General features: G+C 35.3%; 8 protein-coding genes, 1 long non-coding RNA gene and 1 other non-coding gene across 12 annotated transcripts; 5 read left to right on the forward strand and 5 right to left on the reverse strand.

Moving 5' to 3' along the window:
- The first annotated feature begins 2,029 nt into the window (after window positions 1–2,029).
- AT5G57710 (Double Clp-N motif-containing P-loop nucleoside triphosphate hydrolases superfamily protein) lies at window positions 2,030–6,240 on the forward strand. Its single transcript, NM_125154.4, has 4 exons — window positions 2,030–3,749; window positions 3,841–4,051; window positions 4,152–4,451; window positions 4,547–6,240. Exons 1-4 carry the CDS (start codon window positions 2,569–2,571, stop codon window positions 5,825–5,827), a joined length of 2,973 nt encoding a protein of 990 aa, NP_200579.1. The 5' UTR covers window positions 2,030–2,568; the 3' UTR covers window positions 5,828–6,240.
- Window positions 6,241–7,519: 1,279 nt separating this feature from the next.
- AT5G57720 (AP2/B3-like transcriptional factor family protein) lies at window positions 7,520–9,437 on the reverse strand. Its single transcript, NM_125155.3, has 4 exons — window positions 9,224–9,437; window positions 8,215–8,680; window positions 8,025–8,143; window positions 7,520–7,941 (listed from the first exon to the last, which is right to left on the reverse strand). The coding sequence occupies exons 1-4, from the start codon at window positions 9,299–9,301 to the stop codon at window positions 7,702–7,704; spliced, it is 903 nt and encodes a 300-aa protein (NP_200580.1). The 5' UTR covers window positions 9,302–9,437; the 3' UTR covers window positions 7,520–7,701.
- A 2,342-nt stretch (window positions 9,438–11,779) lies between these two features.
- On the forward strand, window positions 11,780–12,275 carry TASIR-ARF. The gene has a single exon (NR_144292.1). It is a non-coding gene; the product is annotated as a tasiR-ARF; other RNA (non-coding RNA).
- An 84-nt stretch (window positions 12,276–12,359) lies between these two features.
- XBAT32 (uncharacterized protein) lies at window positions 12,360–15,425 on the reverse strand. The gene is made up of 10 exons (NM_125157.3): window positions 14,726–15,425; window positions 14,566–14,625; window positions 14,412–14,483; window positions 14,146–14,312; window positions 13,894–14,054; window positions 13,724–13,782; window positions 13,587–13,633; window positions 13,343–13,492; window positions 13,163–13,254; window positions 12,360–13,087 (listed from the first exon to the last, which is right to left on the reverse strand). The coding sequence occupies exons 1-10, from the start codon at window positions 14,918–14,920 to the stop codon at window positions 12,564–12,566; spliced, it is 1,527 nt and encodes a 508-aa protein (NP_200582.3). The 5' UTR covers window positions 14,921–15,425; the 3' UTR covers window positions 12,360–12,563.
- Window positions 15,426–17,442: 2,017 nt separating this feature from the next.
- Window positions 17,443–18,075, forward strand: AT5G57750 (RING/U-box superfamily protein; the record flags this gene model as incomplete). The annotated part of the gene is made up of 1 exon (NM_125158.1): window positions 17,443–18,075. The coding sequence occupies one exon, from the start codon at window positions 17,443–17,445 to the stop codon at window positions 18,073–18,075; it is 633 nt and encodes a 210-aa protein (NP_200583.1).
- A 414-nt stretch (window positions 18,076–18,489) lies between these two features.
- AT5G57760 (uncharacterized protein) lies at window positions 18,490–19,042 on the forward strand. The gene has a single exon (NM_125159.3). The coding sequence runs from the start codon at window positions 18,500–18,502 to the stop codon at window positions 18,734–18,736; it is 237 nt and encodes a 78-aa protein (NP_200584.1). The 5' UTR covers window positions 18,490–18,499; the 3' UTR covers window positions 18,737–19,042.
- Window positions 18,639–20,925, reverse strand: AT5G57770 (auxin canalization protein (DUF828); the record flags this gene model as incomplete). 2 transcript variants are annotated; one of them, NM_125160.6, is made up of 8 exons in its annotated part: window positions 20,678–20,925; window positions 20,518–20,595; window positions 20,149–20,217; window positions 19,703–20,060; window positions 19,457–19,627; window positions 19,330–19,379; window positions 19,201–19,249; window positions 18,639–19,104 (listed from the first exon to the last, which is right to left on the reverse strand). In NM_125160.6, the coding sequence occupies exons 1-8, from the start codon at window positions 20,885–20,887 to the stop codon at window positions 18,869–18,871; spliced, it is 1,221 nt and encodes a 406-aa protein (NP_200585.3). In that variant the 5' UTR covers window positions 20,888–20,925. The 2 variants fall into 2 exon arrangements, with proteins under 2 accessions (NP_200585.3, NP_001332540.1); NM_001345271.1 differs by lacking the exon at window positions 18,639–19,104 and having other exon boundaries at window positions 19,163–19,249; window positions 20,678–20,905.
- Window positions 20,926–22,963: 2,038 nt separating this feature from the next.
- P1R1 (transcription factor) lies at window positions 22,964–24,254 on the reverse strand. The gene is made up of 2 exons (NM_125161.5): window positions 24,014–24,254; window positions 22,964–23,786 (listed from the first exon to the last, which is right to left on the reverse strand). Exon 2 carries the CDS (start codon window positions 23,781–23,783, stop codon window positions 23,280–23,282), a length of 504 nt encoding a protein of 167 aa, NP_200586.1. The 5' UTR covers window positions 23,784–23,786; window positions 24,014–24,254; the 3' UTR covers window positions 22,964–23,279.
- Window positions 24,255–24,753: 499 nt separating this feature from the next.
- Window positions 24,754–25,463, forward strand: AT5G08775. The gene has a single exon (NR_143107.1). It is a non-coding gene; the product is annotated as an other RNA (long non-coding RNA).
- A 715-nt stretch (window positions 25,464–26,178) lies between these two features.
- Window positions 26,179–27,490, reverse strand: AT5G57785 (uncharacterized protein). Of its 2 annotated transcripts, NM_001345273.1 has the most exons (2): window positions 26,842–27,227; window positions 26,634–26,683 (listed from the first exon to the last, which is right to left on the reverse strand). In NM_001345273.1, the coding sequence occupies exon 1, from the start codon at window positions 27,099–27,101 to the stop codon at window positions 26,880–26,882; it is 222 nt and encodes a 73-aa protein (NP_001331749.1). In that variant the 5' UTR covers window positions 27,102–27,227; the 3' UTR covers window positions 26,634–26,683; window positions 26,842–26,879. The 2 variants fall into 2 exon arrangements, with proteins under 2 accessions (NP_001318821.1, NP_001331749.1); NM_001345272.1 differs by having other exon boundaries at window positions 26,179–27,490.
- Window positions 27,491–27,513: the final 23 nt, after the last annotated feature.

The raw sequence follows: 27,513 nt of genomic DNA on the forward strand, positions 1-27,513 counted from the left end.
TCAAACTATAGATTTCGTGGAAAACCAAAGAAGTAAAATCATTGGTCCGCTTGATTATGTATATCTATTTTCGAAGTTTTAAGAAAAAGATGAATAGAAAAGTTAATAACAAAGCAAATAATAAAACATGGAAATAGAGTATATGTAATAGACTAATAGTAGTTTTAACCTTTAAGCCTTTTCTCGTGCTAAAATCATGTAAGAATTCTTTTGACATTTTAACAAAAAAAATGTAAGAACATAAATAATGAGAGTCACGACAGCTTTTGCTTTAGTTAAGCACACGAGAAATCATCGATTGCAAGTTCATAGTTACTATCTCGCATCCTAACTAAAATGATACAAATGCATTGAGCCTATATCTCTTTTTTTCTTTGCCATAAAGTTATTTTTTATATACATATTGCAAGAGTAAATTCTAAGGTTGAAAGTGCTGTGCCTGTTATACGTAATTAATTCAGTTTTTTTTTTTTTTTTTCTTCCGTAATTAATTCAGTTTCAGTTTTCCTTTTTTTACATACTTTCAAACAAAGTAAAGGTAGTCAACGTTTAGTTGAAAATTTTAAAGTGTGATTGATAGCCAGTATAAAGCAAGATTTTTATCTTTTAATAGTACTAAGTTAAAATTTTAAATGACTCAAAGTAAACGCAGATATTATCACGTTTACTTTAAAACGCGTATTGACTTTGAATGACTTGAGTTTTTCTATTTTAGCAACTAGCAAGCATAACTTTGTATATTAGTTTAGTTTAGTTTTGTTTTGTTTTATCTCCTTACAAAATCGTATTACTTTTTTTTTTGTCGGACAAAATATAGTATTACGTACTAGTTCCTGCTGGAGATCCAAAACTTCTATTATCTACGCTTTTAGTTTATAGTCCAAGTTTTGAATTGTTTTTGTCCTATTAATTAAATCTTTAATGTTTTCATATAATCGAAAGATTTTCAAAACATATATAGACCATCATAATTTTTCTAACCCTATTAAATCATATCAGCTTCCATTTAAAACGTTGATATAATATTCATCTACTTCCACCTACTACTTGTTCTTAAAGTGTGTAACTATATATCACGTGAACTGAATTTTGCCATGAACATCTCATGAACGAGGTACCTAAAAATACATGTTCCTGTTATTCACTTTTGAATTTTGTTTCTAATATATATCACGGAGAAAATGTTGAATTCTGAAAAGTTGACATTTAACAAGAAATGTTGGTTAAAGACTTAAAGCCATGCTTCGAGATGCGACTTCAAATTTTTTTCGTATCACATATTTGTGTTAATGACATTTTTTGTTATCACTCGTTTACAAGTTATCTATATCAACAAAGGCAACAAAAAAAACAAAATAGAAAAAAAAAAAAATCACCTTATATACATGAATGGTGGATTTAGATGAAAAAATGGTTGTGAAAGGAAGTCGAGAATCTAAACTAATCTAATGGAAAATTTAAATAAAATGTTAAGTTTGTCTTATAAATGCATCTCATAGTATATGTTGCATACCACTCTCAATTAGAATAATGGTTCGAATAAAGAAAAAAACCAAATTATTTGCTTTAAAATTTATGTAAAAGAATATTAATTATTTTCTAAACAACAATATATAAGCAAAAAGTATAATTTTTGGTGCCTTTAAAGATGTGATTGTCATATTAAAAAGAAAATTTCCCTAAAGAATTAATGGTCTAATTATTTAGCTAGCTTGTACTCCAGACCAAACCTGTTCTTCTGATGGCTCAAACTTAAAAAAACTTAGGTGATAAATGCAACGAACCAACAGAAAAAAATCAATTTAACTCACATCCACAATTTTTTTTGGTTCATAATTACCACATCCACAATTATTATTATTACTTTTATTATACTCCCACAATATTTTTTTGCCGTATGTATGAAACATACCAATTTTTATAGAGAGGCAGAGATACGCGTACAGCTTTTATAATTGAAAAGGGCAAAAGTAAAGTAGTACTTATTATTCACTTCTTCTTCACCTTTTCTCTTTGAATTTTCTTCTTCACTCTGCAACTTCTCTTCCCCACCTTTCTATATTTACTATTTTCTATCTTCAATTTGTTGGATCCGAAAGTTCCTTCCTTTTTTGTTTTTATTATTCTTTATTCAAAAGCCAGTTTTTGTGATCCATTTGAAATCCCAATTTGTCTACTTCTCCCAATAATAACTCTTTTTATATCTCTTTTTTTCTTCCTTTACTTCAGAAAACAAGTCTACCTTCTTCTCTTCTTCTACCTTCTTCTCTTATAAAACCTATCTAAAGCCTTTTCATTTTTTTGGCCGGTGGGATATTGTTTGAATGAGTTCAACCAAAAATCTTATATATTCTTATCCTTTTTTTTCCCGATCAGAACTCAGTTCATAAAACTTGTCTGAATAATTTAAGAACCCAACTCAAAAGATTCAATTTTTCGTTTTTCCATTTTCCTTCAAAGTCTTAGCCTAATAAAAGATTCGATTTTTATACAATTATTTAATACCCACATATAATTGAAGAAAGAGAGACAGAGAGATAACACAAAAGTGGAAGTAAACGAAGAACGATGAGAGCTGGTTTAAGTACGATTCAACAGACTCTGACGCCGGAGGCTGCCACCGTTTTAAACCAATCAATCGCCGAAGCCGCGCGTCGTAATCACGGCCAAACCACTCCTCTCCACGTTGCAGCCACTCTTCTAGCTTCTCCTGCTGGGTTTCTCCGACGAGCTTGTATCCGATCTCACCCCAATTCTTCTCATCCTTTACAGTGTCGAGCCCTCGAGCTCTGCTTCAGCGTCGCCTTAGAGCGTCTCCCAACAGCTACAACCACTCCGGGGAATGATCCACCGATCTCAAACGCGCTTATGGCGGCGCTTAAACGAGCTCAAGCTCATCAACGCCGTGGTTGTCCGGAGCAACAACAGCAACCGTTGTTGGCCGTTAAAGTTGAGCTTGAACAGCTCATTATCTCGATTTTGGATGATCCGAGTGTTAGTCGGGTTATGAGAGAAGCTAGCTTTTCAAGTCCCGCCGTTAAAGCTACAATTGAACAGTCGTTGAATAATTCGGTTACTCCGACGCCGATTCCTAGTGTTTCTTCAGTCGGGTTGAATTTTAGACCCGGTGGTGGAGGTCCGATGACCCGGAATTCGTATCTTAATCCACGGTTACAACAGAACGCTTCGTCGGTACAATCAGGGGTGAGTAAGAACGATGATGTGGAGCGGGTTATGGATATATTGGGTCGGGCGAAGAAGAAAAACCCGGTTTTGGTTGGTGATTCGGAGCCGGGTCGGGTTATTCGTGAGATCCTTAAGAAAATTGAAGTCGGTGAAGTTGGGAATTTAGCGGTGAAGAACTCAAAGGTGGTTTCTTTAGAGGAGATTAGTTCCGATAAGGCTTTAAGAATTAAGGAATTAGATGGGTTGCTTCAGACCCGATTAAAGAATTCGGATCCTATTGGTGGCGGCGGAGTGATACTTGATCTTGGTGACTTGAAATGGCTAGTGGAGCAACCGAGTTCAACGCAACCGCCGGCTACGGTTGCGGTGGAGATTGGGAGGACGGCGGTGGTGGAGTTACGGAGGCTTTTGGAGAAGTTTGAAGGAAGACTCTGGTTTATAGGGACGGCGACGTGTGAGACTTATTTAAGATGTCAAGTTTATCATCCATCAGTGGAGACTGATTGGGATCTTCAAGCTGTGTCGGTGGCAGCTAAAGCTCCAGCGTCTGGCGTTTTCCCGAGGTGGGTTGTGTTAAAGTTTCTTCTTTTTGCTAAAGAAAAATCTCAGCTTTTATGATTTTTTTTCTTAGCCTAGATTCATGTTTTGATTCAGGCTTGCGAACAATTTGGAATCATTCACGCCATTGAAGAGCTTTGTGCCTGCGAATAGGACATTGAAATGTTGTCCACAGTGTTTACAGAGTTACGAGCGAGAACTTGCTGAGATTGATTCAGTGTCTTCTCCAGAGGTTAAATCTGAAGTAGCTCAGCCTAAACAGTTGCCACAGTGGCTGTTGAAAGCTAAACCGGTTGATCGTTTACCGGTAAGTTCCGGTTATTGAATCTTCTCTTCAACAATTGCAATGGCTTTATGATATGATTGCAGATCATAAATTTATCAGTTTTGTAATGTTTTTATTACAGCAAGCAAAGATTGAAGAAGTGCAGAAGAAATGGAATGATGCATGCGTGCGTCTTCATCCTAGCTTTCATAACAAGAACGAGAGGATTGTTCCGATCCCGGTTCCTATAACGTTGACAACGAGCCCTTACAGTCCTAACATGCTTCTTCGTCAGCCGTTGCAGCCTAAGTTACAGCCTAATAGAGAGTTGCGTGAGAGGGTACACTTGAAGCCTATGAGTCCTTTGGTGGCTGAGCAGGCCAAGAAGAAGAGTCCTCCCGGGAGCCCGGTTCAGACCGATCTTGTTCTTGGACGAGCAGAGGTTTGTTGATTTGAATGTTTGTATACTGTGATGAAAATGTTTATCTAATCGAAATCACAAACCTGACGCTAAATACTTGCGTTTGCGTATTTCAGGATTCGGAGAAAGCAGGAGATGTGCAAGTAAGAGACTTTCTCGGCTGCATATCGTCTGAATCAGTGCAGAACAATAATAACATCAGTGTTTTGCAAAAGGAGAATCTTGGGAATTCGTTAGACATTGATTTGTTTAAGAAGCTGTTGAAGGGAATGACCGAGAAAGTTTGGTGGCAGAATGATGCAGCCGCTGCGGTGGCTGCAACTGTTAGTCAGTGCAAGCTCGGGAATGGGAAACGACGCGGTGTTTTATCAAAGGGAGATGTCTGGTTACTTTTTTCAGGACCGGATAGAGTGGGGAAGAGAAAAATGGTGTCAGCTCTGTCTTCTCTTGTGTATGGGACGAATCCAATAATGATTCAGCTCGGGTCGAGACAAGATGCTGGAGATGGAAATTCTAGTTTCCGTGGTAAAACCGCGTTGGATAAGATTGCGGAAACTGTTAAGAGGAGTCCGTTCTCTGTTATCTTGCTTGAAGATATTGACGAAGCTGATATGTTGGTGCGTGGAAGCATAAAACAGGCAATGGATAGAGGCAGAATCCGTGACTCGCATGGCCGTGAGATCAGTTTAGGTAACGTGATCTTTGTTATGACAGCGAGCTGGCATTTCGCAGGGACGAAAACATCGTTCCTAGACAATGAAGCAAAACTACGAGATTTGGCTAGCGAAAGCTGGCGTTTGAGGTTGTGCATGCGGGAGAAATTTGGGAAACGACGAGCAAGTTGGCTGTGTAGCGACGAGGAGAGGCTGACGAAACCGAAGAAAGAACATGGATCGGGTTTATCTTTCGATCTGAACCAAGCCGCTGATACGGATGATGGTTCTCATAATACGAGCGATCTAACAACAGATAATGATCAAGACGAGCAAGGTTTTAGTGGAAAGCTGTCACTACAATGCGTTCCATTTGCATTCCACGATATGGTTAGCCGTGTAGATGATGCGGTAGCGTTTCGAGCAGTTGATTTCGCAGCTGTGAGACGGAGAATCACAGAAACATTATCTGAGAGATTCGAAACGATCATAGGCGAATCACTATCAGTAGAAGTCGAGGAAGAGGCACTTCAGAGAATCTTGAGTGGAGTGTGGTTAGGCCAAACAGAGTTAGAGGAATGGATTGAGAAAGCGATTGTTCCGGTGTTGAGCCAACTTAAGGCTCGAGTTTCGTCTTCTGGTACTTACGGTGACTGTACGGTTGCTCGGCTCGAGCTAGATGAAGATTCCGGTGAACGAAACGCCGGTGATTTACTGCCGACAACTATTACTTTGGCAGTATGAGAGTTGTAAAACAGAGATTGGAGTTTTGTTGTTACAGTGGACTGTGGAAAAGGGTAGAGATGTAAATATGTCTCAACTGGTTTTGGCGGGGGGAAAGGGAAACAGTTAGGGGTAAAAATAGTAAAAAAAAAGGTGTTTATAGTTCTTTACTTCTTTTTGTTTTACTCCACAGTCTAGATTTTTGTTGTGTTTTATGTATGGTAACGGGAGGGGTGATTTATGTAGCGATTATAGATATATTTATTTGATAGATAAATAATGAAAGATTAATAAAGTTAAAAGTATGTTTTTGTTTTCTCAGTTACAAGATTAATCTAAAGAAGTTCAAACAATTGCATTTTCTTTAGTCGTCGTGTATATTTGGGGACCATTTGATTTAAGAAGAAGTGTAAAAGCAGTTTTTAATGGCAGAAAGAAAATCTGTAACTACTTAGGTTCTTTTGCATTTGTCTATAGAGAACGAAAAAAATGTAAGAGAAAAAGACAAAAATGGAAAGAAAAAAGGCAAACAAAAAGTTTCCAAAAAAAGAAAGATAACACACTTTAAAAGTTGAAAGCTAAAGAAGATAACAAAAAATATTAAATTAAAACAAAGTTTGGTTCACTGAATGATGAACATTGCATGTGTTTCGTCATTTAATTATATAAATTCTTCAATTATTATTGCAATTTGACCTTTTCCTCGTACTCTTTTTTTCTTTTTGTTAATAATTAATTAATAACTAGTAGTATTAAATTATTACTTTATCCTTTAGAAGCCTTACCTGTTACAACTACAAAAAGGTATGACGCAAAAGTCTCCTAGATCCAATACTTTTTAACTAAAATGTATGAAATCTAACGTATAAAGTTGTATAAATGGCTAATTGTTTGTTTGCGTCGAGATAAAGGGGGAAAAGCTGTTGTATTGTGATGTCAAAATAATTAGTACTTTAATATAGTGGTTGGATAACACTAAACATAACCTTTTTGATCAATTAGGGTAGATTTAGATTTATCGAATGCATGAGAATTGTGAAATAATTAAATAATGTATGCCCAATAAATGTGAAAAAGATGGCAACTTGTAAGAAAATTGGAGGGTTTGCTATAAATTTATTGACGCGTTTGATTTGGACAACTCAACTTCTTGTAGAGAAGACTAAGCTGTCTTCTAGTTCAAAGCTTTCATGAAATATCTAATCTTTAAAACCACAATAGTGAATGATCCATGTGAAAAAATAATAATATAAAATTATATAATTGAGAAGATAATATAATGCTGATGTTAGAAAAAGAGAGTGTATATTAACATACAAAATTTTAAATTCAGTCATCACTAGACACAATTGTTGACCTGTACCTCATGGGTTTAATCCTGTGCATGATTGAGAAAAAAAGAAGCTAACCATTAAATTATATATAAGAATGGGCCTGAAGATAGCCCAATAAAGAGACCAAAAGAGTATGTATGTAATGTACGTAAATGATGTAAAAGTCTAAAAGAGTAAACTAGTAACTTGGTCTATTTCGAAAACAAATCGTTTAAGTAGCAAATTTGTTATGTAATTTACTTTAGTTTGGGATCAGTTTTAACAAAATTTGCTTGTAACTAAATCTTTTCGACTGTCCATTTTTAAAAGTGAGCAAAGTTGAGGCACATTTGATGAAAAAACATATCCATCATTTCTACCAAACATGCAACATAACCTTAAATTAAAAGATCACAAAGTTCACAACTTCAAAAGCTAACCATAAATCCGAGAGATAAAATACTACAGAGTACAAGCATTCCTTTTTTTTTTCGTAGAGTACAAGCATTCCATAAGAGCCTAGAGAGAAGGGTTTCATCGATCATCCATAAACTTTAAACGACGACAAACGATAAATAAACTTCAATTCTTCACGAAGTGCACTTTGATGGAGCGAACAACATCTTCTTCGCGTATAATCTCACATATGATTACGTCTCCTTGCTTTACTTTGTTCCTCGTAAACATTTCGTTCCACTTGTATATCACAACACGATCTTTCCATTTCCCAACCTTTCTCGTTAATTCCCCGAATCCATCGATTAGATTGACCGTGCCGTCAAAGTTTAAGCCATAGTCTTTTATTACTTGCCTAGCAATTACCTACGATCAACCAACATAAGACTAGTAAATACATAGTTAATTTTTCACAACAAAGCAACATAAAGTTCAAAAGGCTTTATTACCAATATACGCCTGGAACACGATGAAGTTGAAATGAAGAACGGGTTATTGGGATCAGCAAGAAAAATTTGCGGAGTAATAGAAGCAAGAGAATCATCACGATGCTTTCTTGTAACCCTTCCTGCTGAAGAAGATCACTCAATAAGTATTTTTAGCATCAATACAAACAAAAACTAGACAAGTTTGGTTTACCTTTCTTGGAACTTCCACTAGCTTTGTTAACTTCATCACAAATCGCTGTATCATAATCATCATCATCATCATCACCAACTTCATCGCTGCTTCCGAGAGAAAGAGAAACTATCATGTTCTCATCGGTATCTCCTTCTTCTTCCATATGAGGATCACCATCACCATTGGTCTCATCTTCATCATCCGATATCTCTTGTATTTTGATAGGAGCGGTTGGCTCCAAGGGGAGGCCATTCCGGTGGATGCGTACCCAAAAGCTCCGGGAACCATCATAGGTGAATAAGAGAAAGTCTCTGTCAATAAGACCATTGTCTTTGACAAACTTTACCCAACCTTCTTGCAAGCTAATAATCACCTCTTGGCTTTTTGTCCATTGGACATTCCAAAATCTTCCTTCCGGATTCTTGAGAACAGCTGTCTGAGGGAGAGGGTTTGGATAATACCTGTTGTAGCTTCTTGGGATTACCTACGAAATGACAATGGCACACACATAGGTTAAATGTTCCACTTAGTGACAAGGAAACCAAACTAACGTGACATCAAGAATTAAGGAATCAGATTTGAAGCTGAACATAGCAAATCCTAAGAGATCAGGAACAGAACCAAACTCCTAAGAAATTATGAACAAGACCAGTACCCTAGACATCAAGAATAGAACCAAACCCTAAGAAATTAGGAACAGAACCAGACCCTTAGACATCAAGAACCGAACCAAACCTTAACAAAGTTCACTTTTGGACTCTCGAATAGTAGAGGAAAGAGGATTCAAAGGTCAAGAGTAGATGAATCAAACTAACAGTTCAACAGAACAGAGAAATCAAAAGTTATGTGTTAAACAGAAACAGAGCCAAGAGAGAAATTCATCTACTAAGGTTACACGAACGCAAAACACACAACAAACCATTCAAGAATAATCTCATCAAAAATTCAAAATAATCTTAAGTCATTCTACAATCTAACATGACAGATAATTTGGAGAAGATAAACACGAAAGATACTAGTTACTTACCAAAAGTTGAGAATCTTCATGGGAGTTGAAGATCTTGAGGAAATCTGGATATGGAGGAAACCCATTTTCTAACACCATCTTCTTCTTTTTTTGTCTTTGCTTGAGTCAGGATTCTACAAATGAAAAAGCTGTAGCGTTATGTAGAATCTTCAACAATGTAGTTAATGTATGTGAGAGTCTTTGAGTGTGAGATTGGGTTTTGCGTGAGTGTGTGTTGTACCACTCAAATCAGTTTAGTCAAAGTCATAAAGCAAATTTTTAGATACGTCATTTGCAGAGAGAGCTTTGATACTGGAATTGGCAATAAACACGGATATATTTGCAGAGAGCTTTGAAAAACTTTGTACTAGAGAGACTCCCAAAATAGAAAATTTGTACAAATAAATGATATAAAAATGGGTCATGTCACTTGTGATAGGTTTGTTTCAAAATCTGGTTTCAAATAAGCCCAATCATAAGACATGTATACTCATTAAACAAATATGGGCCTGTATGGGCCGACATCAGGACAAGAGAATAAAATATGGTTGAGACCTTGACGTTTTAAAAAGGTTGTAAAGAAAAACAATGTTAACACGTATATGGGCTTTATTTTGGGCTGAGTTTTTAACATTAGGCCTGGCTCTGTCAAAGATTTCTGTCATATTCGCTTTACTATAAAAAATACAGTACTTGAACGTATATCTTAAAACGACCGTGTTTTCTTATTTAGGGTGTAAGTGAACAGTTGTACCCTTTTTTCTTTTCTTTTTTAGTGCAAAGTGAAACAGTAGTTTCTTGTGTTATTTTTTGGCAATTTTCCCAAACCTCTTACATGAATAATATTGCTAAGTTTTTGCAAAAAATAAAGTTTATTTCCGAGTTGACAAAAATAATTAGTATTTTTTCTGACCCGAATTAAAAATATGGAGTATCAAAGTCGTCGTGCCCCACTTTCTATATTGGTATAAGGGATTCTTTGACTTAGACAATCTGAACGTTGAAGAATTGGTAAATATGCATGCATGTTACACTTCTTCAATTTCGAAAAACTTACTTTTGTTTCACTGTTTCTGCATATAATTAAGAAATTAAAAACCCATCAGAGAGAAAACAGAGAAAGAGACAGAAGCTTGACAATGTATTGTCACATCCCATAGTTTTGTGATGATTACACCTATTTATACATTTGCAGCTTTTTGTTTCTTCTCCTCTTACATATAAAAACGCCATTAAATACAATCAAACTGTTTTTTTTTTTCCTTTAAACAAATATATCATCTTGTTTAGTTGGAGATTCCGAGATTGTCTTAACTCTTAACCAAATTCATTAAAAATATACAATGTAAAGTAAGTTGTCTAATTATACCGTACGTGTGTTTTAATCGAAACTATACATGTATCTATTTAGGAAAAATTATTCATCTTTTTTGCTTTGAGTTTGGAGGTGATTTGATGTGTTTGATATCCAAAAGAGAGAGGGAGGTGAGCGTTTTGTATTGACTATTAATTTACTACACGAGAGAGAGGGTAGAGAAGGACATAACACAAATCCAATGAATATCCTGTCTAGCTTTATATAAAATTTAGTATTGACTATTGCTTGGCAGTTTCAATTTTGAACTTAACTTATTTTTCTGAAAATGGGAAGCCCTAATTTTTCTTAAATGATAAGAAAAGAGGACAGATGAAATTTTAAAGGTCAAATGGGAAACTCCCCAAATTTCGTAATTCATACGGTAAAAAGTGTGGCATAAACCAACAGTCTCAGCTAAAACTAAAATCTTAAAAACCGAAGCAATTCTTGATAAAAAAAAGCGAGCCAAACTTTTTTCTCAAAAAACGATCTTTTTTTTTTTTTTATCAAAAACCTCTTTAAAATTAAAATTGTTCGAATTTTTCATACGATCATGTTAAATTCGGAGCATAATATGTGATTTTTTCTCATTTTCTACTATAAATCTAGAGCATATGCATGATTTACCCAAAATACTGTCTTTATGCTTTTAAAGTGTGTGAGGTTTTTAGCCTCTTTACCTCTAGCTTTCTTACTCACAAGCACACAACTACTAACTTGAAGCATTAAGAACTGACTTGAAGAATGTTGAACAGAGTGCTTATCAAAGTGCTTATCAACTAGAAATTCATTTAACGTGTAACTTCAGCTATCCTTTTGTATGGGCACTCGTATTTTGTTGTGATTTTTTTTTTCTTAGATTCTGACTATTTGTGGAATTAATCACATTACTTTTTCAATGTAACGTGTAAAAGTAGATTAATAGAAAAAACATGTAGATTAATAGAGAGCTTTGCATGTTCTTGCATTTTTTTTATCTCTACATATACTTCATTCATAGAATTAAATTTGGAATTTACACACTTTTTGATTATTAAATAATTGTTTATATAACCTTTTTGTAAATGTATGTATATTTTTATTAATGTTGATTTTGTTTTACGATTTCTATGGCTTCCATTAATGTTTTTTTTTTGTTTTAAATAGTACTGGTCTAGCTTCCATTAATTTTATCCTCTTATTTCCCTATATAAACACAAACTTCACCTGCCCTCTCACATCATCACTTCAGAGCAAAAGCATCATATATATCATTCCTCTTCTTCTTGATTAGGATCATGATGATCATCATCATAATCATCATGATATTTATGATCATAATGATGATCGTTTCTCTCTTTCAACTTTTTCTATCTTCTCCACTACATCATGGTTGTACTTTCGAACGTGTGACTATCTCACGGAGAAGAAGATTTCTTGGACATTAGTGTTCCATTGGCATTATCCTCGCTGAGCTTTTTTTTTTCTCTATGAAAACAGAAAAAAACAAAAAATAGTTTTGTTTCTACTAAATCAGAAAGTTCTTCTATAATTTAGAAGATTTTTCTTGACCTTGCAAGGCTTATTAGTTTTGTATTGTTCTTTTATTTTCTTTTATCTTCTCTTCATTTTTGTATTTTATTTTGTATTGGTTTGTTGTTTCTATTCCTCCTGAGCTTTATGTATAATTCACTACTAATCCCATAATTTCTCAGTTATTAGTTCCTCTGAAACGTCTATCTAAATATATGTAATCTTCGTTTATCTGTTAAGTGTTTGATAAGTGATACCTTAACGATGCTAATGGCTACGCAAGAAATTCACTCTCAAACATAATTTTATATACACACCATTTCAATGTAATGGCAAGGCCAAATTAATTATTTGTATTACAACATTTTCACTTATTACAAAATGAATAATCACCACACCATTCACAGAATCAATTAGCACATTTTTAATCCCAAAAAAACTGGGATCAAAAATTTTATAAAAAAGGTGAAAAAAAAGAGGATTGAGTTTGAGTTAGCAAGCACTTCCACCGGTTGTAACACAATGGTTAAGTGCAGAAAACCAAGAACGTTTCCCTTCAACCTGCGACGTTGATCGCCTGAATCCTACACCGGATCTTGAATATGATCCACCAATTAACCGGCTTCGAGGTTCATCAACATCTGAGCCACCAAGGCAGAGACTTGGAGGAAACCGGCGGCAGCTAAGAGACCGAAACGCTGATGATCTAGCGGATTGTGGAGTTCGAGAACCCGTTCTTGACACAACCGGTTTACAACTGTAGTGAGGGTTAGTTAGGAGAGCTGTGTCTAAGACATCAGAGGAGCAAGTGCAGAAGGACAAGGAGATGCTTGTTCTTGATGATGTTGATGTTCTTGTTGTTGCCGTTGTATGGGGAAGTTTGGTGAAAGATACAATGCCATTGCGACAGAGAGGACACGGGACAGAGCCTGGTGTGACGTTTGAGGTCTTTGACGATGTTATGCTTGTGGTGCTTAGGTATAATGCACAGTTTGTGCAGAACTCATGAGCACATCCTGTTATGTCACACACAACAATCAATTCAATGTTTTAAGCAAAGATCATTTTCGGTAGTGAAAGTGGTACATTACCATCTGCTGCCACAGTGCATTTTCTTTCCAAACAAACGGCACAAGGGTCACGACATGGAGTCAGACAATCGTTTTCTCGCCAGCCGCATTCTCTGAAATCCACAAACGAAAAAAGACCAATCAGCCACAGAGATCATGCGATCATATAGGGTGTTTCAGTTAGGTGTAAAGTTTACATACTGAGCAATATTGACAATGCTCATTAAAGGAAGGCAGAGGAAAGGAGAGGGGACATTTGGCAAATGGAGTTGTGGTTGTTCTGTTGTTGGGTTCAGGATTTCTTCCAGCCAGTTTCGGTGCCATGAACGAGCTACCATCATTGGTGTCCATCTAAAACCAAAACATGAAGCGAATTAAGACATTGAGGTCTATATCAAACTGGTTGATTGGATTTAGCATGCTGAGAAATAGAGTGATCTAATACCCGTTGGAGTTTACGGCAGCTAAACAAGCACCCTTACTGATCAAAAGCTGAGAAAAACAAATGCCAAATGAATTCATATGTGAACTTTAAACGAAACATAACAGAAGCATCATGATTGTCTAGTTAAGCATGTATACCTGGCAACACTGCGTGTTTCCACCACATGAAGCATAATGGAGAGCTGTACTCCCAGCACCTTCAATATATAAAATCAAAGAGCCGGAGCGAAAAACAAAATTAAGTCTTTCACATAAAGAATCTCTTCACTCATTGTCAAAGTTAATCAATTAGAGCATATGATAGTAACCTATAAGATCTATAGTAGTTCCATCTTCCACAGTGACCTGAGTAACCGAAGCTCCCAAATCCAAGAGTAACTGCACCGTCTCTATATGTCCGTTCAAAGCCGCCACATGAAGAGGTGTGATTCCACCATCTGCTGCTCTGTTGATCACTTCGTGAAGAACACTACAACCACAACATCCAAAGAACACATTCAACTAATCATCATCAAGTGACTACAGCATTACCTCAATTCTTTACAAAAAACACTTTTGACCTAGAATCGAATCCAGCAACTGAAGTTTTCTTATTCTTTAAAAGGCTCCAGCAATTAGGAACACTTGGTATATACTCCGAAAGCAAGATCCTGATACACCGAGGGTGACCATTTAAAGCCGCAAGGTGTAAAGCAGTACCACCATTTAAGTAATCTGATCTGTGAATCTAAAACCCGAACAATCAAGAAACACAATCATCATTGTTCCAATATCCCTGACATATTTTTAAATCACAATCAGTCAGAAGAGTTGATCAAAGTCTTACATTAGCACCAAAAAGAATCAGAATCAAAACAACCTCCCAATGACCATGTTGACAAGCTTGCATCAAAGCCGTCTGTTTCCAAAAATTTCTTGTATTCAGACTACTTCAAAACCAATCAATAATGCAAAGAACAAAAAGACACTAATCACAACACCTGTCCACGGTAGTTCCGGAGATTAATATCAACTCCTGATTCCACCAACAGAGAAACTATCTGAAGATAAACAAAACCCAAATCACCAATCACCATAAAAGTCAGAACTTTAGAATCTCTAATCTTACAAAGTATTGATCTTTCAAGTAATTACAGTTACCTCGTGGTGGCCTTGAGCGGCGGAGTAATGAAGAGGAGAGTTACGAACGCCAAAAGTAGAGTAACGAGCGAGTCTTGGATTGTAATCTAAGAGAGCTTTAGCTTCCTGTAAATCACCGTCTCTGGCCGCTGATACTAAGCGTTCGCCGGACGCAGAACAACCGAATGAGTTTCCGACGAGGCTTAGAAACCTCATCGTTTTACGATACAAAATTGAAATTTTGATCGGATCAACCCTAACAAATCACCATCAACACAACAACACGAACAAATTTTATTGGATTCACAATTTGCAGCAAACCCAATTCGAGAACCAGCTCGGAAGAATCGAAGAATTGAATTTAATTTCAAATGATTGCAACAAGAAAAATTTGGTTTTTATTTTCTTCCTCTGTTTTTGTTGTTGTTGGTGTTCTTTAATTCTCTTATGTACAGATCAGATCATCATCATCATCATCATAATGATCCCTCTTTAAGAAAGAAAGAAACTTTAAAGAATTAACCAAAAAAAAATCAAAACTTTAAAAGAATTGACCAAAAAAAGCTTTAAACTTTAGAGGAAAGATCATCCAGAAAACTTCTCTGACAATTGTAATACAGAGAACATCAAAAAGAATGGTGAAATTAAGTTGTGGGATTTTTTTTTTGGTCAATTGATTAAGGAAAATAACAAACAATAATAACAAATTGGTGATTACTTTATTTTTAAACCAAAAATGGAAAAGAATTGTTCTAAATTTTTTATTGTGTGTGGAGGATCTCTTAATATTTTGTGATGGTGACACTAATTAATTGACTTTTAATTATTTGAACAAAAAAAAAATATGACAAAGCCAACGTTGTAGCCAGAGGTTTCGATAAACCAATAGCCGGAATTCGCGCGTTTTTTTGTTTTAACCAAAATCTTAATGATTATAAAGATTCTCTAACAATGAAAAAAAAAAGACATTCTTCATCACACCATAAGAAAGCTTTCTCCTTTATTACATATAATTAAATAAATAATCTTACTATACTGCGTAATTGAATAAATATAGGTTCTTTTTGTGCCAACAAATAATGATTCAATTAGCAAGTCTCCAAAAGTAACATGACATTAGTGGAAAAACAAGTGTATAATAATGAAATGTGGAGGAGCATGTGGGTCGTGTCACGTCATGCTTATAATTGCATTTGCATTAGCAAACCTATAACATTAATGACTTCAAATTTTAACATTAGCAAATCAGAATGATCATGCCAACTCTCAGCAAATATATTTATCAAAAAAACTCTCAACAAATATTACTTGATTTTAAAGATGACCCAAGCTATCTTCAATCTCACTTTCTGTAGAATCACTAATTTGTGTCTCACAATTGTGCAAAACTGTGGCCAGTTGCTGTAAATTGACAGAAAATTCTTTAGTTGACAATTTGTCTTGTACTTTGGAACTTGTAGCAGAGTTTCTTTGTCCAGAGTTAACACTATCCAAACTAAACTCCAACTCCCAAACTGGATGTACAAGCTTAAATCTCCACTTGTGCTTTATGTGGAACTTCTCCACACCAAAAATGAGTTGTGTAATTCAGTCTGAAACATGTCCACTATTCCACATCTATGTTCTCTCGAGTCCACATCACACAATCAAGTAGGTGCATGTGCACATGTTGGAACCACAAACACAACACCCTCACTGTCCTAGTGTTTTGTAAGAGAGAGATGTGAAGTAGTCTAGAATGTCTCATCAAGTCGTCCTCCAAATGTAACCATATATCCTCACCTTCTGTACACATTTTCAAAATAGCTGCAATGGAAAGTGAAGTTCCTGAAAAGTCTAGAGTATAACCAGCTCAATTTTGACTTTCTGATATCCTTTGTTGAATGGCCAACTCCATAGACATTAACACACACTCATAGTTTGGCTTCATAGTCTGCTTTGACAAGCCAGATCCAGACTTTTGAACATTAATTCTCATTCCTTCCCATGCACTGCTTCAATTTCGCGAGAAACATCTTGCATAAGCCTATGTCCCAAAAGTTTCTTCAAGTTCTCAAACAACATGCACTGCAGCTTTCTCGAATTCCACCTCACAACAGAACTTGTTTTTTGTCATTTTGATCTCCTCTAAGCTAAATTTAAACTTGAATTTCCAAGCTTTAGGGAACTTCATATGGTTCATGTCTCTGACATACTGCATCATCCTCATTTTGCACCTACTGTTCCAGCTTCCCTTGAGTCTTTTTATGTTGTTCTTGGTATAGCCCTCTGCAAATACGCATGCTTGTAATTTTGTCAGGCTACTTTTTTTCTTCATCTCGTTGACAAATCTATAACAGATTCTGTTAAAGTGTCTGTCTTTCGTTCGTAAGATCATTACGTTCATATAACAATATCTTTGATGCTTGTTTTGTTATTCCCAATTGTCTTGATTAACGAAGAAAAAAACGAATCCTTTTAATTTTTTCTCCTCTGTTTGTTAATCCGTTACTGCTCTGTTAGTCTAATGTCAAAGAAACCACGTTGCTTTTGAACAACAATACATCTGTATTGGGAAATCTATGAATACTTGACTTCTATATTTAGGAAAACCACAACTCACTTTGCACTGAAACGTCAACGTTTTGTTTCTTTACTTTTTTTGGTTACAATAACAGAGTCTTCCTATTATTCACTTTTTTTATCTTCTTTCACTTATTTCCCCATCTCCTTCCTCTTGAATCTTTCTCAAGAAAACCATGGATCAGAAAAGTGATTCATTTCTCTCTGTTTCATCGATTTCATTTTCATATTCTTCTTCAACAGACAAAGACTTTGATCTGATATGCATGATTAGTCCCATCGTACTTCTCTACATCACTCTCCTCTCCATCATCTTCTTTGTAGCTGCTTTGATTCACCTTCTGGTCAAATTCTTACATAGACCCCAAACTCGACTTGACGACGCCTATGATGGCATTACAGAGAGTTCTACTGCTCTGCAAGGTCGGTATCAAACACGGTTTAATCTCCATGACGCAGAAATTGACCAATCATTCATTGATGCATTGCCCTTGTTACATTACAAGACCATGATTGGTCTTCGACACGACCTCTCTGATTGCGCCGTTTGTCTCAGAGAGTTCACAGCCGAAGACGAGCTCCGGCTCTTACCAAAATGCAGCCATGCATTCCATGTGGAGTGCATCGACACGTGGCTCCTCACAAACTCAACATGTCCTCTCTGCAGGGACAACCTCCTCCTCCTTGGCCTCACTGGCACTGCTTCGTCTTCCACTATTGTCCTTGTGCATGAATCTGATGGTGACAATTCCCAAGACTCCGATTCGTCGTTCATGTTAACCGATCTTGATGATGTCGAGTCAAAATGAGGCCTAAGTGGCTGCTGATTTCTTGACTGGGAAGTTAATGGCATTAAACTCTAGATAGGCCTAATTGGGTCAACGTGAAGCCTGTATTCTTATAACCGTCCGGCCCATTTTCTTTTGCCATCAACTCATATACGTGTACATGTATTGGTTAAATCCTACCAAACGAACCATGTTGGAATTGAAACAACAATAATGGCATAAAGTATGCATAAATGAGGACCACAACAGATACATTGAACATTAGACATTGCAAGATTGGATTGGCAGAGACAGGTTCAGTGGTGATGGCCTTGATATGGGTTCCTTGTCTCTTTTTACTCTGTCAAAACATTTTTCAGACAACTTGTTTCCTTCCATATCGTTGTCATCTTTACAGTTTCTCTATATATATGGCTTTATATCTTAGCTTGGAGTGCAAGAAGTGATGAAGATGGTGAAGTGTAAGAAGGTTAGGCACCGCGGTCGCAAAGGACAAAAGGAGAAACCCAAGTTTCGAGAAACTTGTATGCAAAGAAACCTCGGGATCCTTCGCAGGATTGTACCAGGCTGTGAAGAGATCGAAGACGAGGAAGCCTTGTTTCTCAAGTCAATTCAGCATCTCTTGCTTCTCAAATCTCAGGTTAATTTACTTAAAAAGCTAGCTGATGTATGTGGAGTCTAATTAAAAGAACGTAAGTTCTCAAGTTGTTTATGCATTACATTATAAGATCAAGCGAGAGAGACATAAGAAAACAGAGGAGGGGATAAAGTAAAATTACACAGAGAAAAACGATGAACAAGGCGATGAATTTTTTTAGTTTTTGTTGTAGAAAGTGAGAGCGTAATTTGTACTTAAGGAGGAAGAAGAGAGAGTGAGCATGTGTTGGATCGTTGTGACCCATGTCTTGTAACGATTGTAATCGTCGGCCATGTCTAACTTGATAGCTCCTCTGTTCGTCCTCAGGACAATGAGATAACAAGTGTCCTCTATGTTGTTGTCTTCGCTATCTGAATCTTTGTAAAGTTCCACATGAACATTCGTCACAATACCTAAACACAAAACACATACAAAACAATGTTTTAAATCATAGCTTGAAGGTTAAGTAACCTAAAACAAAAAAAAAGATTGAGAAGCTAGCTGCATACTTTCTTTCTTAGTCCTGAGTAGATTATGTTTCTTCATTTTAAGAATCACCTGTGGAGATCAAACACAAGATCATCGATTAGTAGACGTCATTGGTTAAGAGTAAGAGGGATTAGAGCCAAGTTTAGGACCTTTCCATCTTTGTTTAAGACCATAGAAACCGTCCTAGCCTTGAAATCCCCTGTTTTAATCCAAAGATCTCTTTAGTCTCTCTACAAAACAAAGGAGTTCAACAAGAAAAACAGAGGATTTATATACCATCTGGTGTCTCGACGAAGAGATCTGTTCCCTTAGCAAGAACAGATGTGTTCTTATCGAATTCAGGAGGCAAATAAGAAGAGTCTTCAATAGGCAACACAGGTGCAGAGCCATTCAATCTATTAATCTTGCAACCTCTTCTTGCTTTCAGCGTCGCGGCACCTCTCAACGCTTATTTTACCAAGCACCAATGTCTCAGAAACAGAGCATTCTTATAGAAACAAAAACAAAAAACAATCTTCTTACAAGTTGTAGCTGAGGCAGTGAGAGTGAGTATCTCACTAACACTTGTCCCGGTCATGGCTGAACCAATCATCGTGCTGAGCTGGTCTCTGTTTGCTCCCATTGTCTCTGCCATTTGCGCACATTGTGCCGCCACCACAGCCGCAGCAGAAGCCACAGCAGTCTCCCTCGTGCTAGGTCGACCGTTTCCACCATCTTTTCCAGCGTTCTCTGAAGCCACGGCGGCGAGAGCAGCGGCAAGACCAGCCAATGACACGGCGGCGTGGACTTCAGCTCTCTGTAGCCTCACTTCTTCCTTTCGTTTCGCCTTTATCTCTTTCCACCATTTCTTTATCGACGGCGTAATTTTCCATGGAAGTTTCTACAAAACCATTATTGTTTTGGTTTAGAAAACCAATATTGTTGATTTGATAAATCAAAACCAAACGAAATGGCCAAAAGGGTTTTACAAGTTTCTTGCGGAAAAAGCCTTCGTAGCTCAATTCCGGGTGCATTGCTTGTTGCATCCATATCCATGACTGTTCACATCATTCAACAAATTATAGTATCAATATTTAATCTCTTAACTTTCTTCACTTAATTGTATATGTCATTCTATCATGTAGCAGTTTTATTTTCAATTTCTACAATTCCAATATGCTGTCGTATTACAATTTAAATCATATATATACCGAATTTTCATTCGAATGTGCATCAAATAAACATAGACAACATAAAAATGAGGAATATATGTTGAAAACTATGATATCATAATGTTAAACGTTACTGTGATTTTTGTTATTTTAAAAACTATATTTTGCACACCTAATTTGTTATACCTTCACATCATTGGTTTTCCATGAAGGCATCGAGGGCTTAAAATCTGGATCGTCCATCTTCATGCTCGTATCCATCATCTACTTTTACAATCATCATAAATTAAACACTAACCAACAAAATTGAAGAAAATATAACAAAAAACAATCTCTGGTTACTTACAGCACAAGAAACAGGACTTGAGTCGCCTTGAAACTTGGCGATCGATGTCTCGACGGGAACAATGGAACGATCGTAGAGGATAGGGTCTGGATGAAGTGATTGAACAGCGAAATTACACCATTCTCGAGACAGAAAGTCCATAGTATCTGGATGTGCCTCTGAAGGCGATGGATTATGGTCTGTTGATGTTAATGCTAATGATAGTTCCATTGTTTTTTTTTGTTTTTGGATTCGAAGATTATGACTTTGAGAATTTGTTGATTGATCATATATATTTATGTTATGGTATGAAAGAGGAAACGATTAATTAATTTCTATTAAAATTCTGGTGTGGGGATCTACCTTATTATTCTTTTCAAAAAAGGTTTGATGGGGAGCATCATTTCCATGGGTGGGAATGATTTGGGCCATGATCAAAGTGATTATCGTTAGACACATTTTCTTTTTTATATCTAAAAGGATATGGAGGGGTTTAGTCTCAACTTTTCTATCAAAATGGGAATTAGGTGTCTGTAATAATGTCGTTTTATCATTACTCATTAGTAGTAATACTTTTGATTTTGATTGGTTGATTAGTAACTTAGTACTCATGATTTTGCATAATAGTATTAAGCCATTCAAGAAAAAAAAGAGAGTTATTGATTGCAAAAATCTGCAGAATGTCGAGATATTCAACTATTGTACTATTTCTATAACACAACGAAAAGGGTTTCCATTATTTCACGTCCAAGCATGAAAGCCAAATGTCGGATTTTTTTTTTTTGTATTTTGGTTTCCGATTAAAAAAATGTAGTTAAGCAGATAAAGTGTGGATAACTTTAGTACAGTACTATGTTTTGGTTCAGATACAAATATATCAAAAACAATGAGAAGTCTTAACTATATCATTATTGAAAATACTTTGTATTGTTGTTTGAAAAGATTGAACGATTTGATGTGATGTGAAATGAGTTAACCATAATAACTAATTGATTTATCAGAGAGGAAATGCATACACATAAATAGATGCTAACTTGTAAACCATTATTGACAACAATGGATTGGACCCTCTTACATCTCTTTTTCAACCATCTTTAAATTTAAACCATAGGTTCAAGCGAAGCACACAACAACAACATACATTTAAATATAATATTTTGGGCCTCTTAACACTTTTCACTCATTCACAAGTGATTCATAGCTGGATTTCTATCCCAAAATTCTAACATGTATATGAATTGAAAAGATTTGGTCTTCAACTAAATTAAAATGCTTTGAGAAACGCAAAACTGGACTATAACCAATATACGTTTATCTGATTGTAGAAGAATTAATAAAGTTCATATCTGAATGCTAAGTGATTTAAACAAGTTATATTGGAAAAGATCATAGATAAAGTGCAAATGTAGTTATCAATCAGAGTAACGACATTGTATAGATAGATAAAGAGGCATAATCATGAACAAGCATGCAAAGGGTCTTAGGCTCTTAGCTTTCGTAAAAAAGGAAGAAGACAAGTTAATAGTATATGGTTCAAATAACTCTTCTACTTTTCAATCAAAGATATTTTAACTAATTAATCATTCATTAGCGACATACTTTCTTAATTAATAATCCTTTCTTATTGGCTTTAGCCTTTAAGTTTCTTTTTCAATATCAAAATCGTGTGTTTATCAAATCAAAGATGGCTGATTAAAGATGTTATCATTTGACCATGTGACTCTCACTTTAAATAAATGCCAACTGCCAAGAGATTTTCATGTGTGTACCGACAGAAAGAGAATTTAGTTTATAAATTAATTTAGAAAAGGCTATTAACAGGTTAAAAGATTAGTGCTAAGTTAAGCATAGCAAGATGTCGTCAATTTTAGTGTATAGCAATTTATTTAGAGTCAATGAATCTAACTAGCCGATCCGAAATCACTCGAGTACTCTCGTGCGGTTGTGCCGCCAACCTAAACCGGTTTTTTTTTTTTTTTCTTTCAATACCAAAACATCATAACCCAAATCTTATACCGACAAAACAGTGATCCTTGCGCTTCACATGTACGCCCAAACTCAACCCATCAACTCGGCCCATTCTAGACCCAATGATTTAGTCAACATGTAAAAATTTGGTAATGATTAACAAAGAACACACTATAAACTATTAAGTTACATATTCTGTTCATTTTAACGATTATAGATTTCTGCGTACATCTAACGTTTTTTTTCCATTACGTTTTTTTTTTCTTTTTTTTTTGTTGTGTGTGTTAAAATTTCCTTTCGTATATACTTGTTGCGTATGAGTTACTACGTTTCTTTAATTTTGTTAGACCGAAAAAAGAAAAGAGTTTGTGCCCTATTGTAATGAACTAATAATGTAATTAGTTGTATTATAAACATTTATATCAACGTAACCTAAATTTACATCACTACATACTACATATATAATGAAATGCTACAACTCAAGTGGTCTTCAAATTAATAATATGAAATTAACCCATAATTTACATGACCAGCAGTAAATCGATAATTCATTCGAAAATTGTAAGATGATAAGATAGTGCTATCCTATATATGTACATGGACTTACATTTAAATCATTAGCTACTTCATATTCACAAGAGTGATGCATGTACATTTATTTGTTCCTACGATCGTTGGTTAAGTTTCGGGTGAATAAATCGACGGCTGCGACGGTTCGCATGACGTCCACTTGTGCTCGGAGATAGACAATGTAGTCAAGTGTCTCTCTTATCAAATAATCTTTGTCGTCTATCAACTCACCTCCCGGTACAAGACTCTTAAGCAAGTCCGTACGTTTTCTCACCCAGGTTTTCGCCGTGAAATTGCCATTTCGTCTAAGAATGTTACAACGGTTCTTCATCCGATTTCGAGCTTTTTTTAGTATTCGACGTGCCATGGGTTTGTTTGCTGTCTTATTTCCGCTCCTAGAAATAAGAGCGCGGCTCCATACGGTAGAGCCATTTCGAGCAGCTGCCATGGCTAAGTCCGATGATAGTCTAATCGCATTTTTCCTTTCCGTTACGTTCAAAGGATGTTCGATAGAAGAATCTAACATGTGGAGAGTATTTATCCATTTCTTGATAAATTCTTGCTTCACCATGTTGTACGTGTTCATCATATCCTAATAAAATAAACATAAATGTATTTCAGGGAAATATCATGATCTGAATATAAACGTTAGATTGTATACTCACTGTTTTAATCATCCACATTTTAACGGATATATATAATTGCACATACGCTATATATATAGCTTCGTCGTAAAACATTTCCTTAGATACACTTTTAATTATAAACGGTAGATGTGAATAGAAAAGTGACGTTAATGAAATCAATAAATACTTTTACCTTACGCTTATTTCTGTTTTAAGATATCCAAATAGCTCGATAGTGTCTGAAACTTAAACCCTAGAAAGAAGTGAGAGAGAGGGAGAGAGATTAGATTGAAGAAGAGAATTAATATAGAAGAAATGAGAGTGTGGAGGCATTTATTGGATCAAAGGAAAAGAAGTGAAATTAAGAGTGGGGCTAGAAGAGAAAGACAGAGCACATGGACGCACATGGTTCAACATACCCCACTTTCTCTCCAACCCTAAATACCATTTATACTCATCATCATTTAAGCTTCAATTATTTTGGTCCATTTTTATACTTAAAACCGTTTTCCATATCTTATTCTCTATTCATAAACCCATAAAAACGGTAGGTTGATCGGTTGATCGGTTGATCCAACATTTGTTTCTATTATATGGACTTTCGTAGTTGTATGATTTGACAAATTTCACCAACTTAGAAAACTAGAGTAACCGGTAGAATTATTAGAAAGGGGAAAAAAAAAAGAATAATCGTACGTTTAACGTTCATGACTTCACGAAAATCTTTTGATAAGAGTAGTACTTTGTACAACTTTTGAATGAACTATTTAAGACTTCTACCACGAATTGAAACATGTTTTTACGGTAAAGCATAGAAAAAAATAGCATGAGTCCGGAAAATGTGGTAAACGCTCAAGACTTTCATGCAATGGACCTATAATTTTCTCCGGGAAAAGAAAAAGATTCAATTGAAGTACGTGTTGAATTTTTCACATGGCCTCGATGAACGTTTGTTCTTATTATATTGATCAAATGACTTCAACACTTTAGATCGATCATCTTGATTATTCTTGGTGTCTGAAAGATATCTAATATTCTGTTTCTACCCACCCTAAATGGCTAAATATCCAATTATTGTTTTACGGTCTCGCAGTATGAAGATACAGAGCTTAATTAATATATTGATCCAATGCTTTTCAACAAAAAGTATTGGTGGAATTCGATGATTACTAATGTTTACTTATGTATACAACTTATACACACATACTATCAAATTTGAAGCTTTGTTATGATACGACGATAACATGACTTTGGTATTTTATGTAAAATGTACTTGTAGACGAGAGAACGATTTGGGAATTATGTATATATAGCATCCTCGGCAGGTTAACAAGTGGACGTAGACACGTGTATGGGCCCCGTAATGCTCTTAAGAAGGCCTACTTCGCTCTCATTTATCAGCCCACTCTGCTTCCTCCTTTCTATGTAACTCTTTCTAAATGGTAGAACCTCTCGTCGTCCATTAAAATCAAAGTAGAAAAACCTCTTTGAAGTAAATATTTGAATAGTCAGTTTGATGAAAATAACAAAACTAATTTAATAGTTAGTGATTTATATATCAAAGGAAATTTGTGTATATCTTTTGCATTGGCAATTATAGTTACTAATGATATAAAAAAAATGCAACAATTGTAGTATTCACCTACCTCATTTCTCTCAATTTTGATATATGTCATGAAGCGTAAGAGCATGTGGCAAGAAAGTTAATCATTAAATGTGTCTTTGACTTTGAACACATTACACCAAAAGCAACAGTTTGGTGAGTTCGTCTTTAATTTTCCTTTTTATTTTCAAATTAGAAAAAAAAATGAAAAACATCTTACGTTACTACTAAAATAACATAAGGAATAATATAGAGTATTTTATATTGAAGGCGAAGATTTCGATCCAGGTTTAGGAATTAGGATACGACACTCGTGCACTACAATTAATTTATTATTGGAATATCTCGTACATTTTCTTATAAAAATATCACATCTTATTATAAAAAAGAGTTATTTACTTAATGATAACAAATATGAACTTCGTGGAATTGACAAAAAAAAACATTTATGCATTTCCACGGAATTGTGCAATTTTATAAAATTGTGTATCATCTTAGTAAAACAAAAAAAATTATACAGTATTAGATAAAAATAACTTTATTTTTTGCGCACCAAAACACTTATTAAGGTTAAATAGTGATCAACCAAAGATTAATTAATGCATCAAATTATTTACTTTATTTATTGAGTTATTTTATGATTATTCCCTAGAAAAACACTGTCCATCACTATTGTCGCAGTCTTATCTTTATGTATATACGTATATAATAAGCCAATTGAAAAAAATAAAGATTTGATTTTATCAGTTGTCCACTTCAATTCGATTAGAAATATATATTTCGATAGTTTGTATAGTACTTAGATAAATTTCGTATATTATATAAATATATGTTTTATGAATTTGTATTTATCATAATAAATCACAATTAAAGAGTGGATGATAGTTGAGTTGAGCTAATCATGAGACATGAATACCAAACAAAAATATAGGATATTGGCCTAGCGTTCACCCTAATAATTGGGTTATCGATTGATGCCATATATATATCTTTGGGGATCGTTTTATCTCTGAATCTGTCGACACTCTAGTTTTCCCCTACCGAGAGCGAGCGATAAGACGATAACATGGCAGAAGTTTCACATGCATCATGCATGGACCGCGCATATGTCATACGCAGATTACCATATTCTTAGGTCAATTTTATTTTTCTATGATTATATCTCATAATTAGTCGTCATTTCAAACTAGATATATACTTCAAAAACGTAGGCGTGTCGTAGTATTCGTGTGTCAACGCTACATATAAACGCGGTCAAAGCTGCATGCATGTAAAAAACTGTTCACAATTAAAAACATTACAAACATAAATTCACATAAATACGTTCAAATTATAGCGTCGGCATTACGACGAACTTATAAGTTGATTGCTTAAGAGAATATATATAGAGAAAACAGACGTTTTATCCATAATTATACCATTTCTTCGTCTTTTTTTAGCCACGTGTATCTTCGATCTAGAGACCACAAACAGAAGAAATACGACGAAGAAGTTGGATTCTTGCTTGAAGTAAGAAAATGTGATCAGCCGTGAGTCGATAAAGTGTAGCACCGTCAACCTCGCCGGAAAAACTCGTCTCCGGAGCAACCATTCGCCGTAGACGGGTCATGAGCTTCCTTGAGCTCACATTAACCATTACTCTCTTTCTTCTACGAATGTTAAGTGCTCTACACCTCATGTTTTTGCACACGAACGGTCTTCTTCGAACGTGTACTATATACTAAGAAAAGCTAAAAAGAGAATGAGAGAGAAAGTTTGTGATGATATGTGGATTAGAAGAACAAGAGAGACTATGTGTCTTTATAGATAAGTCGGATGAAATATGAATAATTCTCCCACGCTTGATATAGTATCAATCCACGTATGCACACGTGTGAAAGATATTAGCTATGTATTTATACGGTAGTAAGTATAAACCATTGATACAAAAAAAACTTTTGACTGATTGCAGCGGAAATGATAGAGTAATTTGTCTATGAATTTGATCACCGCTCTATTTTAGAGGTAGATATCAATTTCTTGTGAACCAGAATGTTTTTTTTTTCTTTGTAAAATGGTAAGTAAAGGACAACTATTGTTTCTTCCGTTTG

This window comes from Arabidopsis thaliana, chromosome 5 (assembly GCF_000001735.4).
Source record: "Arabidopsis thaliana chromosome 5, partial sequence".
Classification (NCBI taxonomy): Eukaryota; Viridiplantae; Streptophyta; class Magnoliopsida; order Brassicales; family Brassicaceae; genus Arabidopsis; species Arabidopsis thaliana.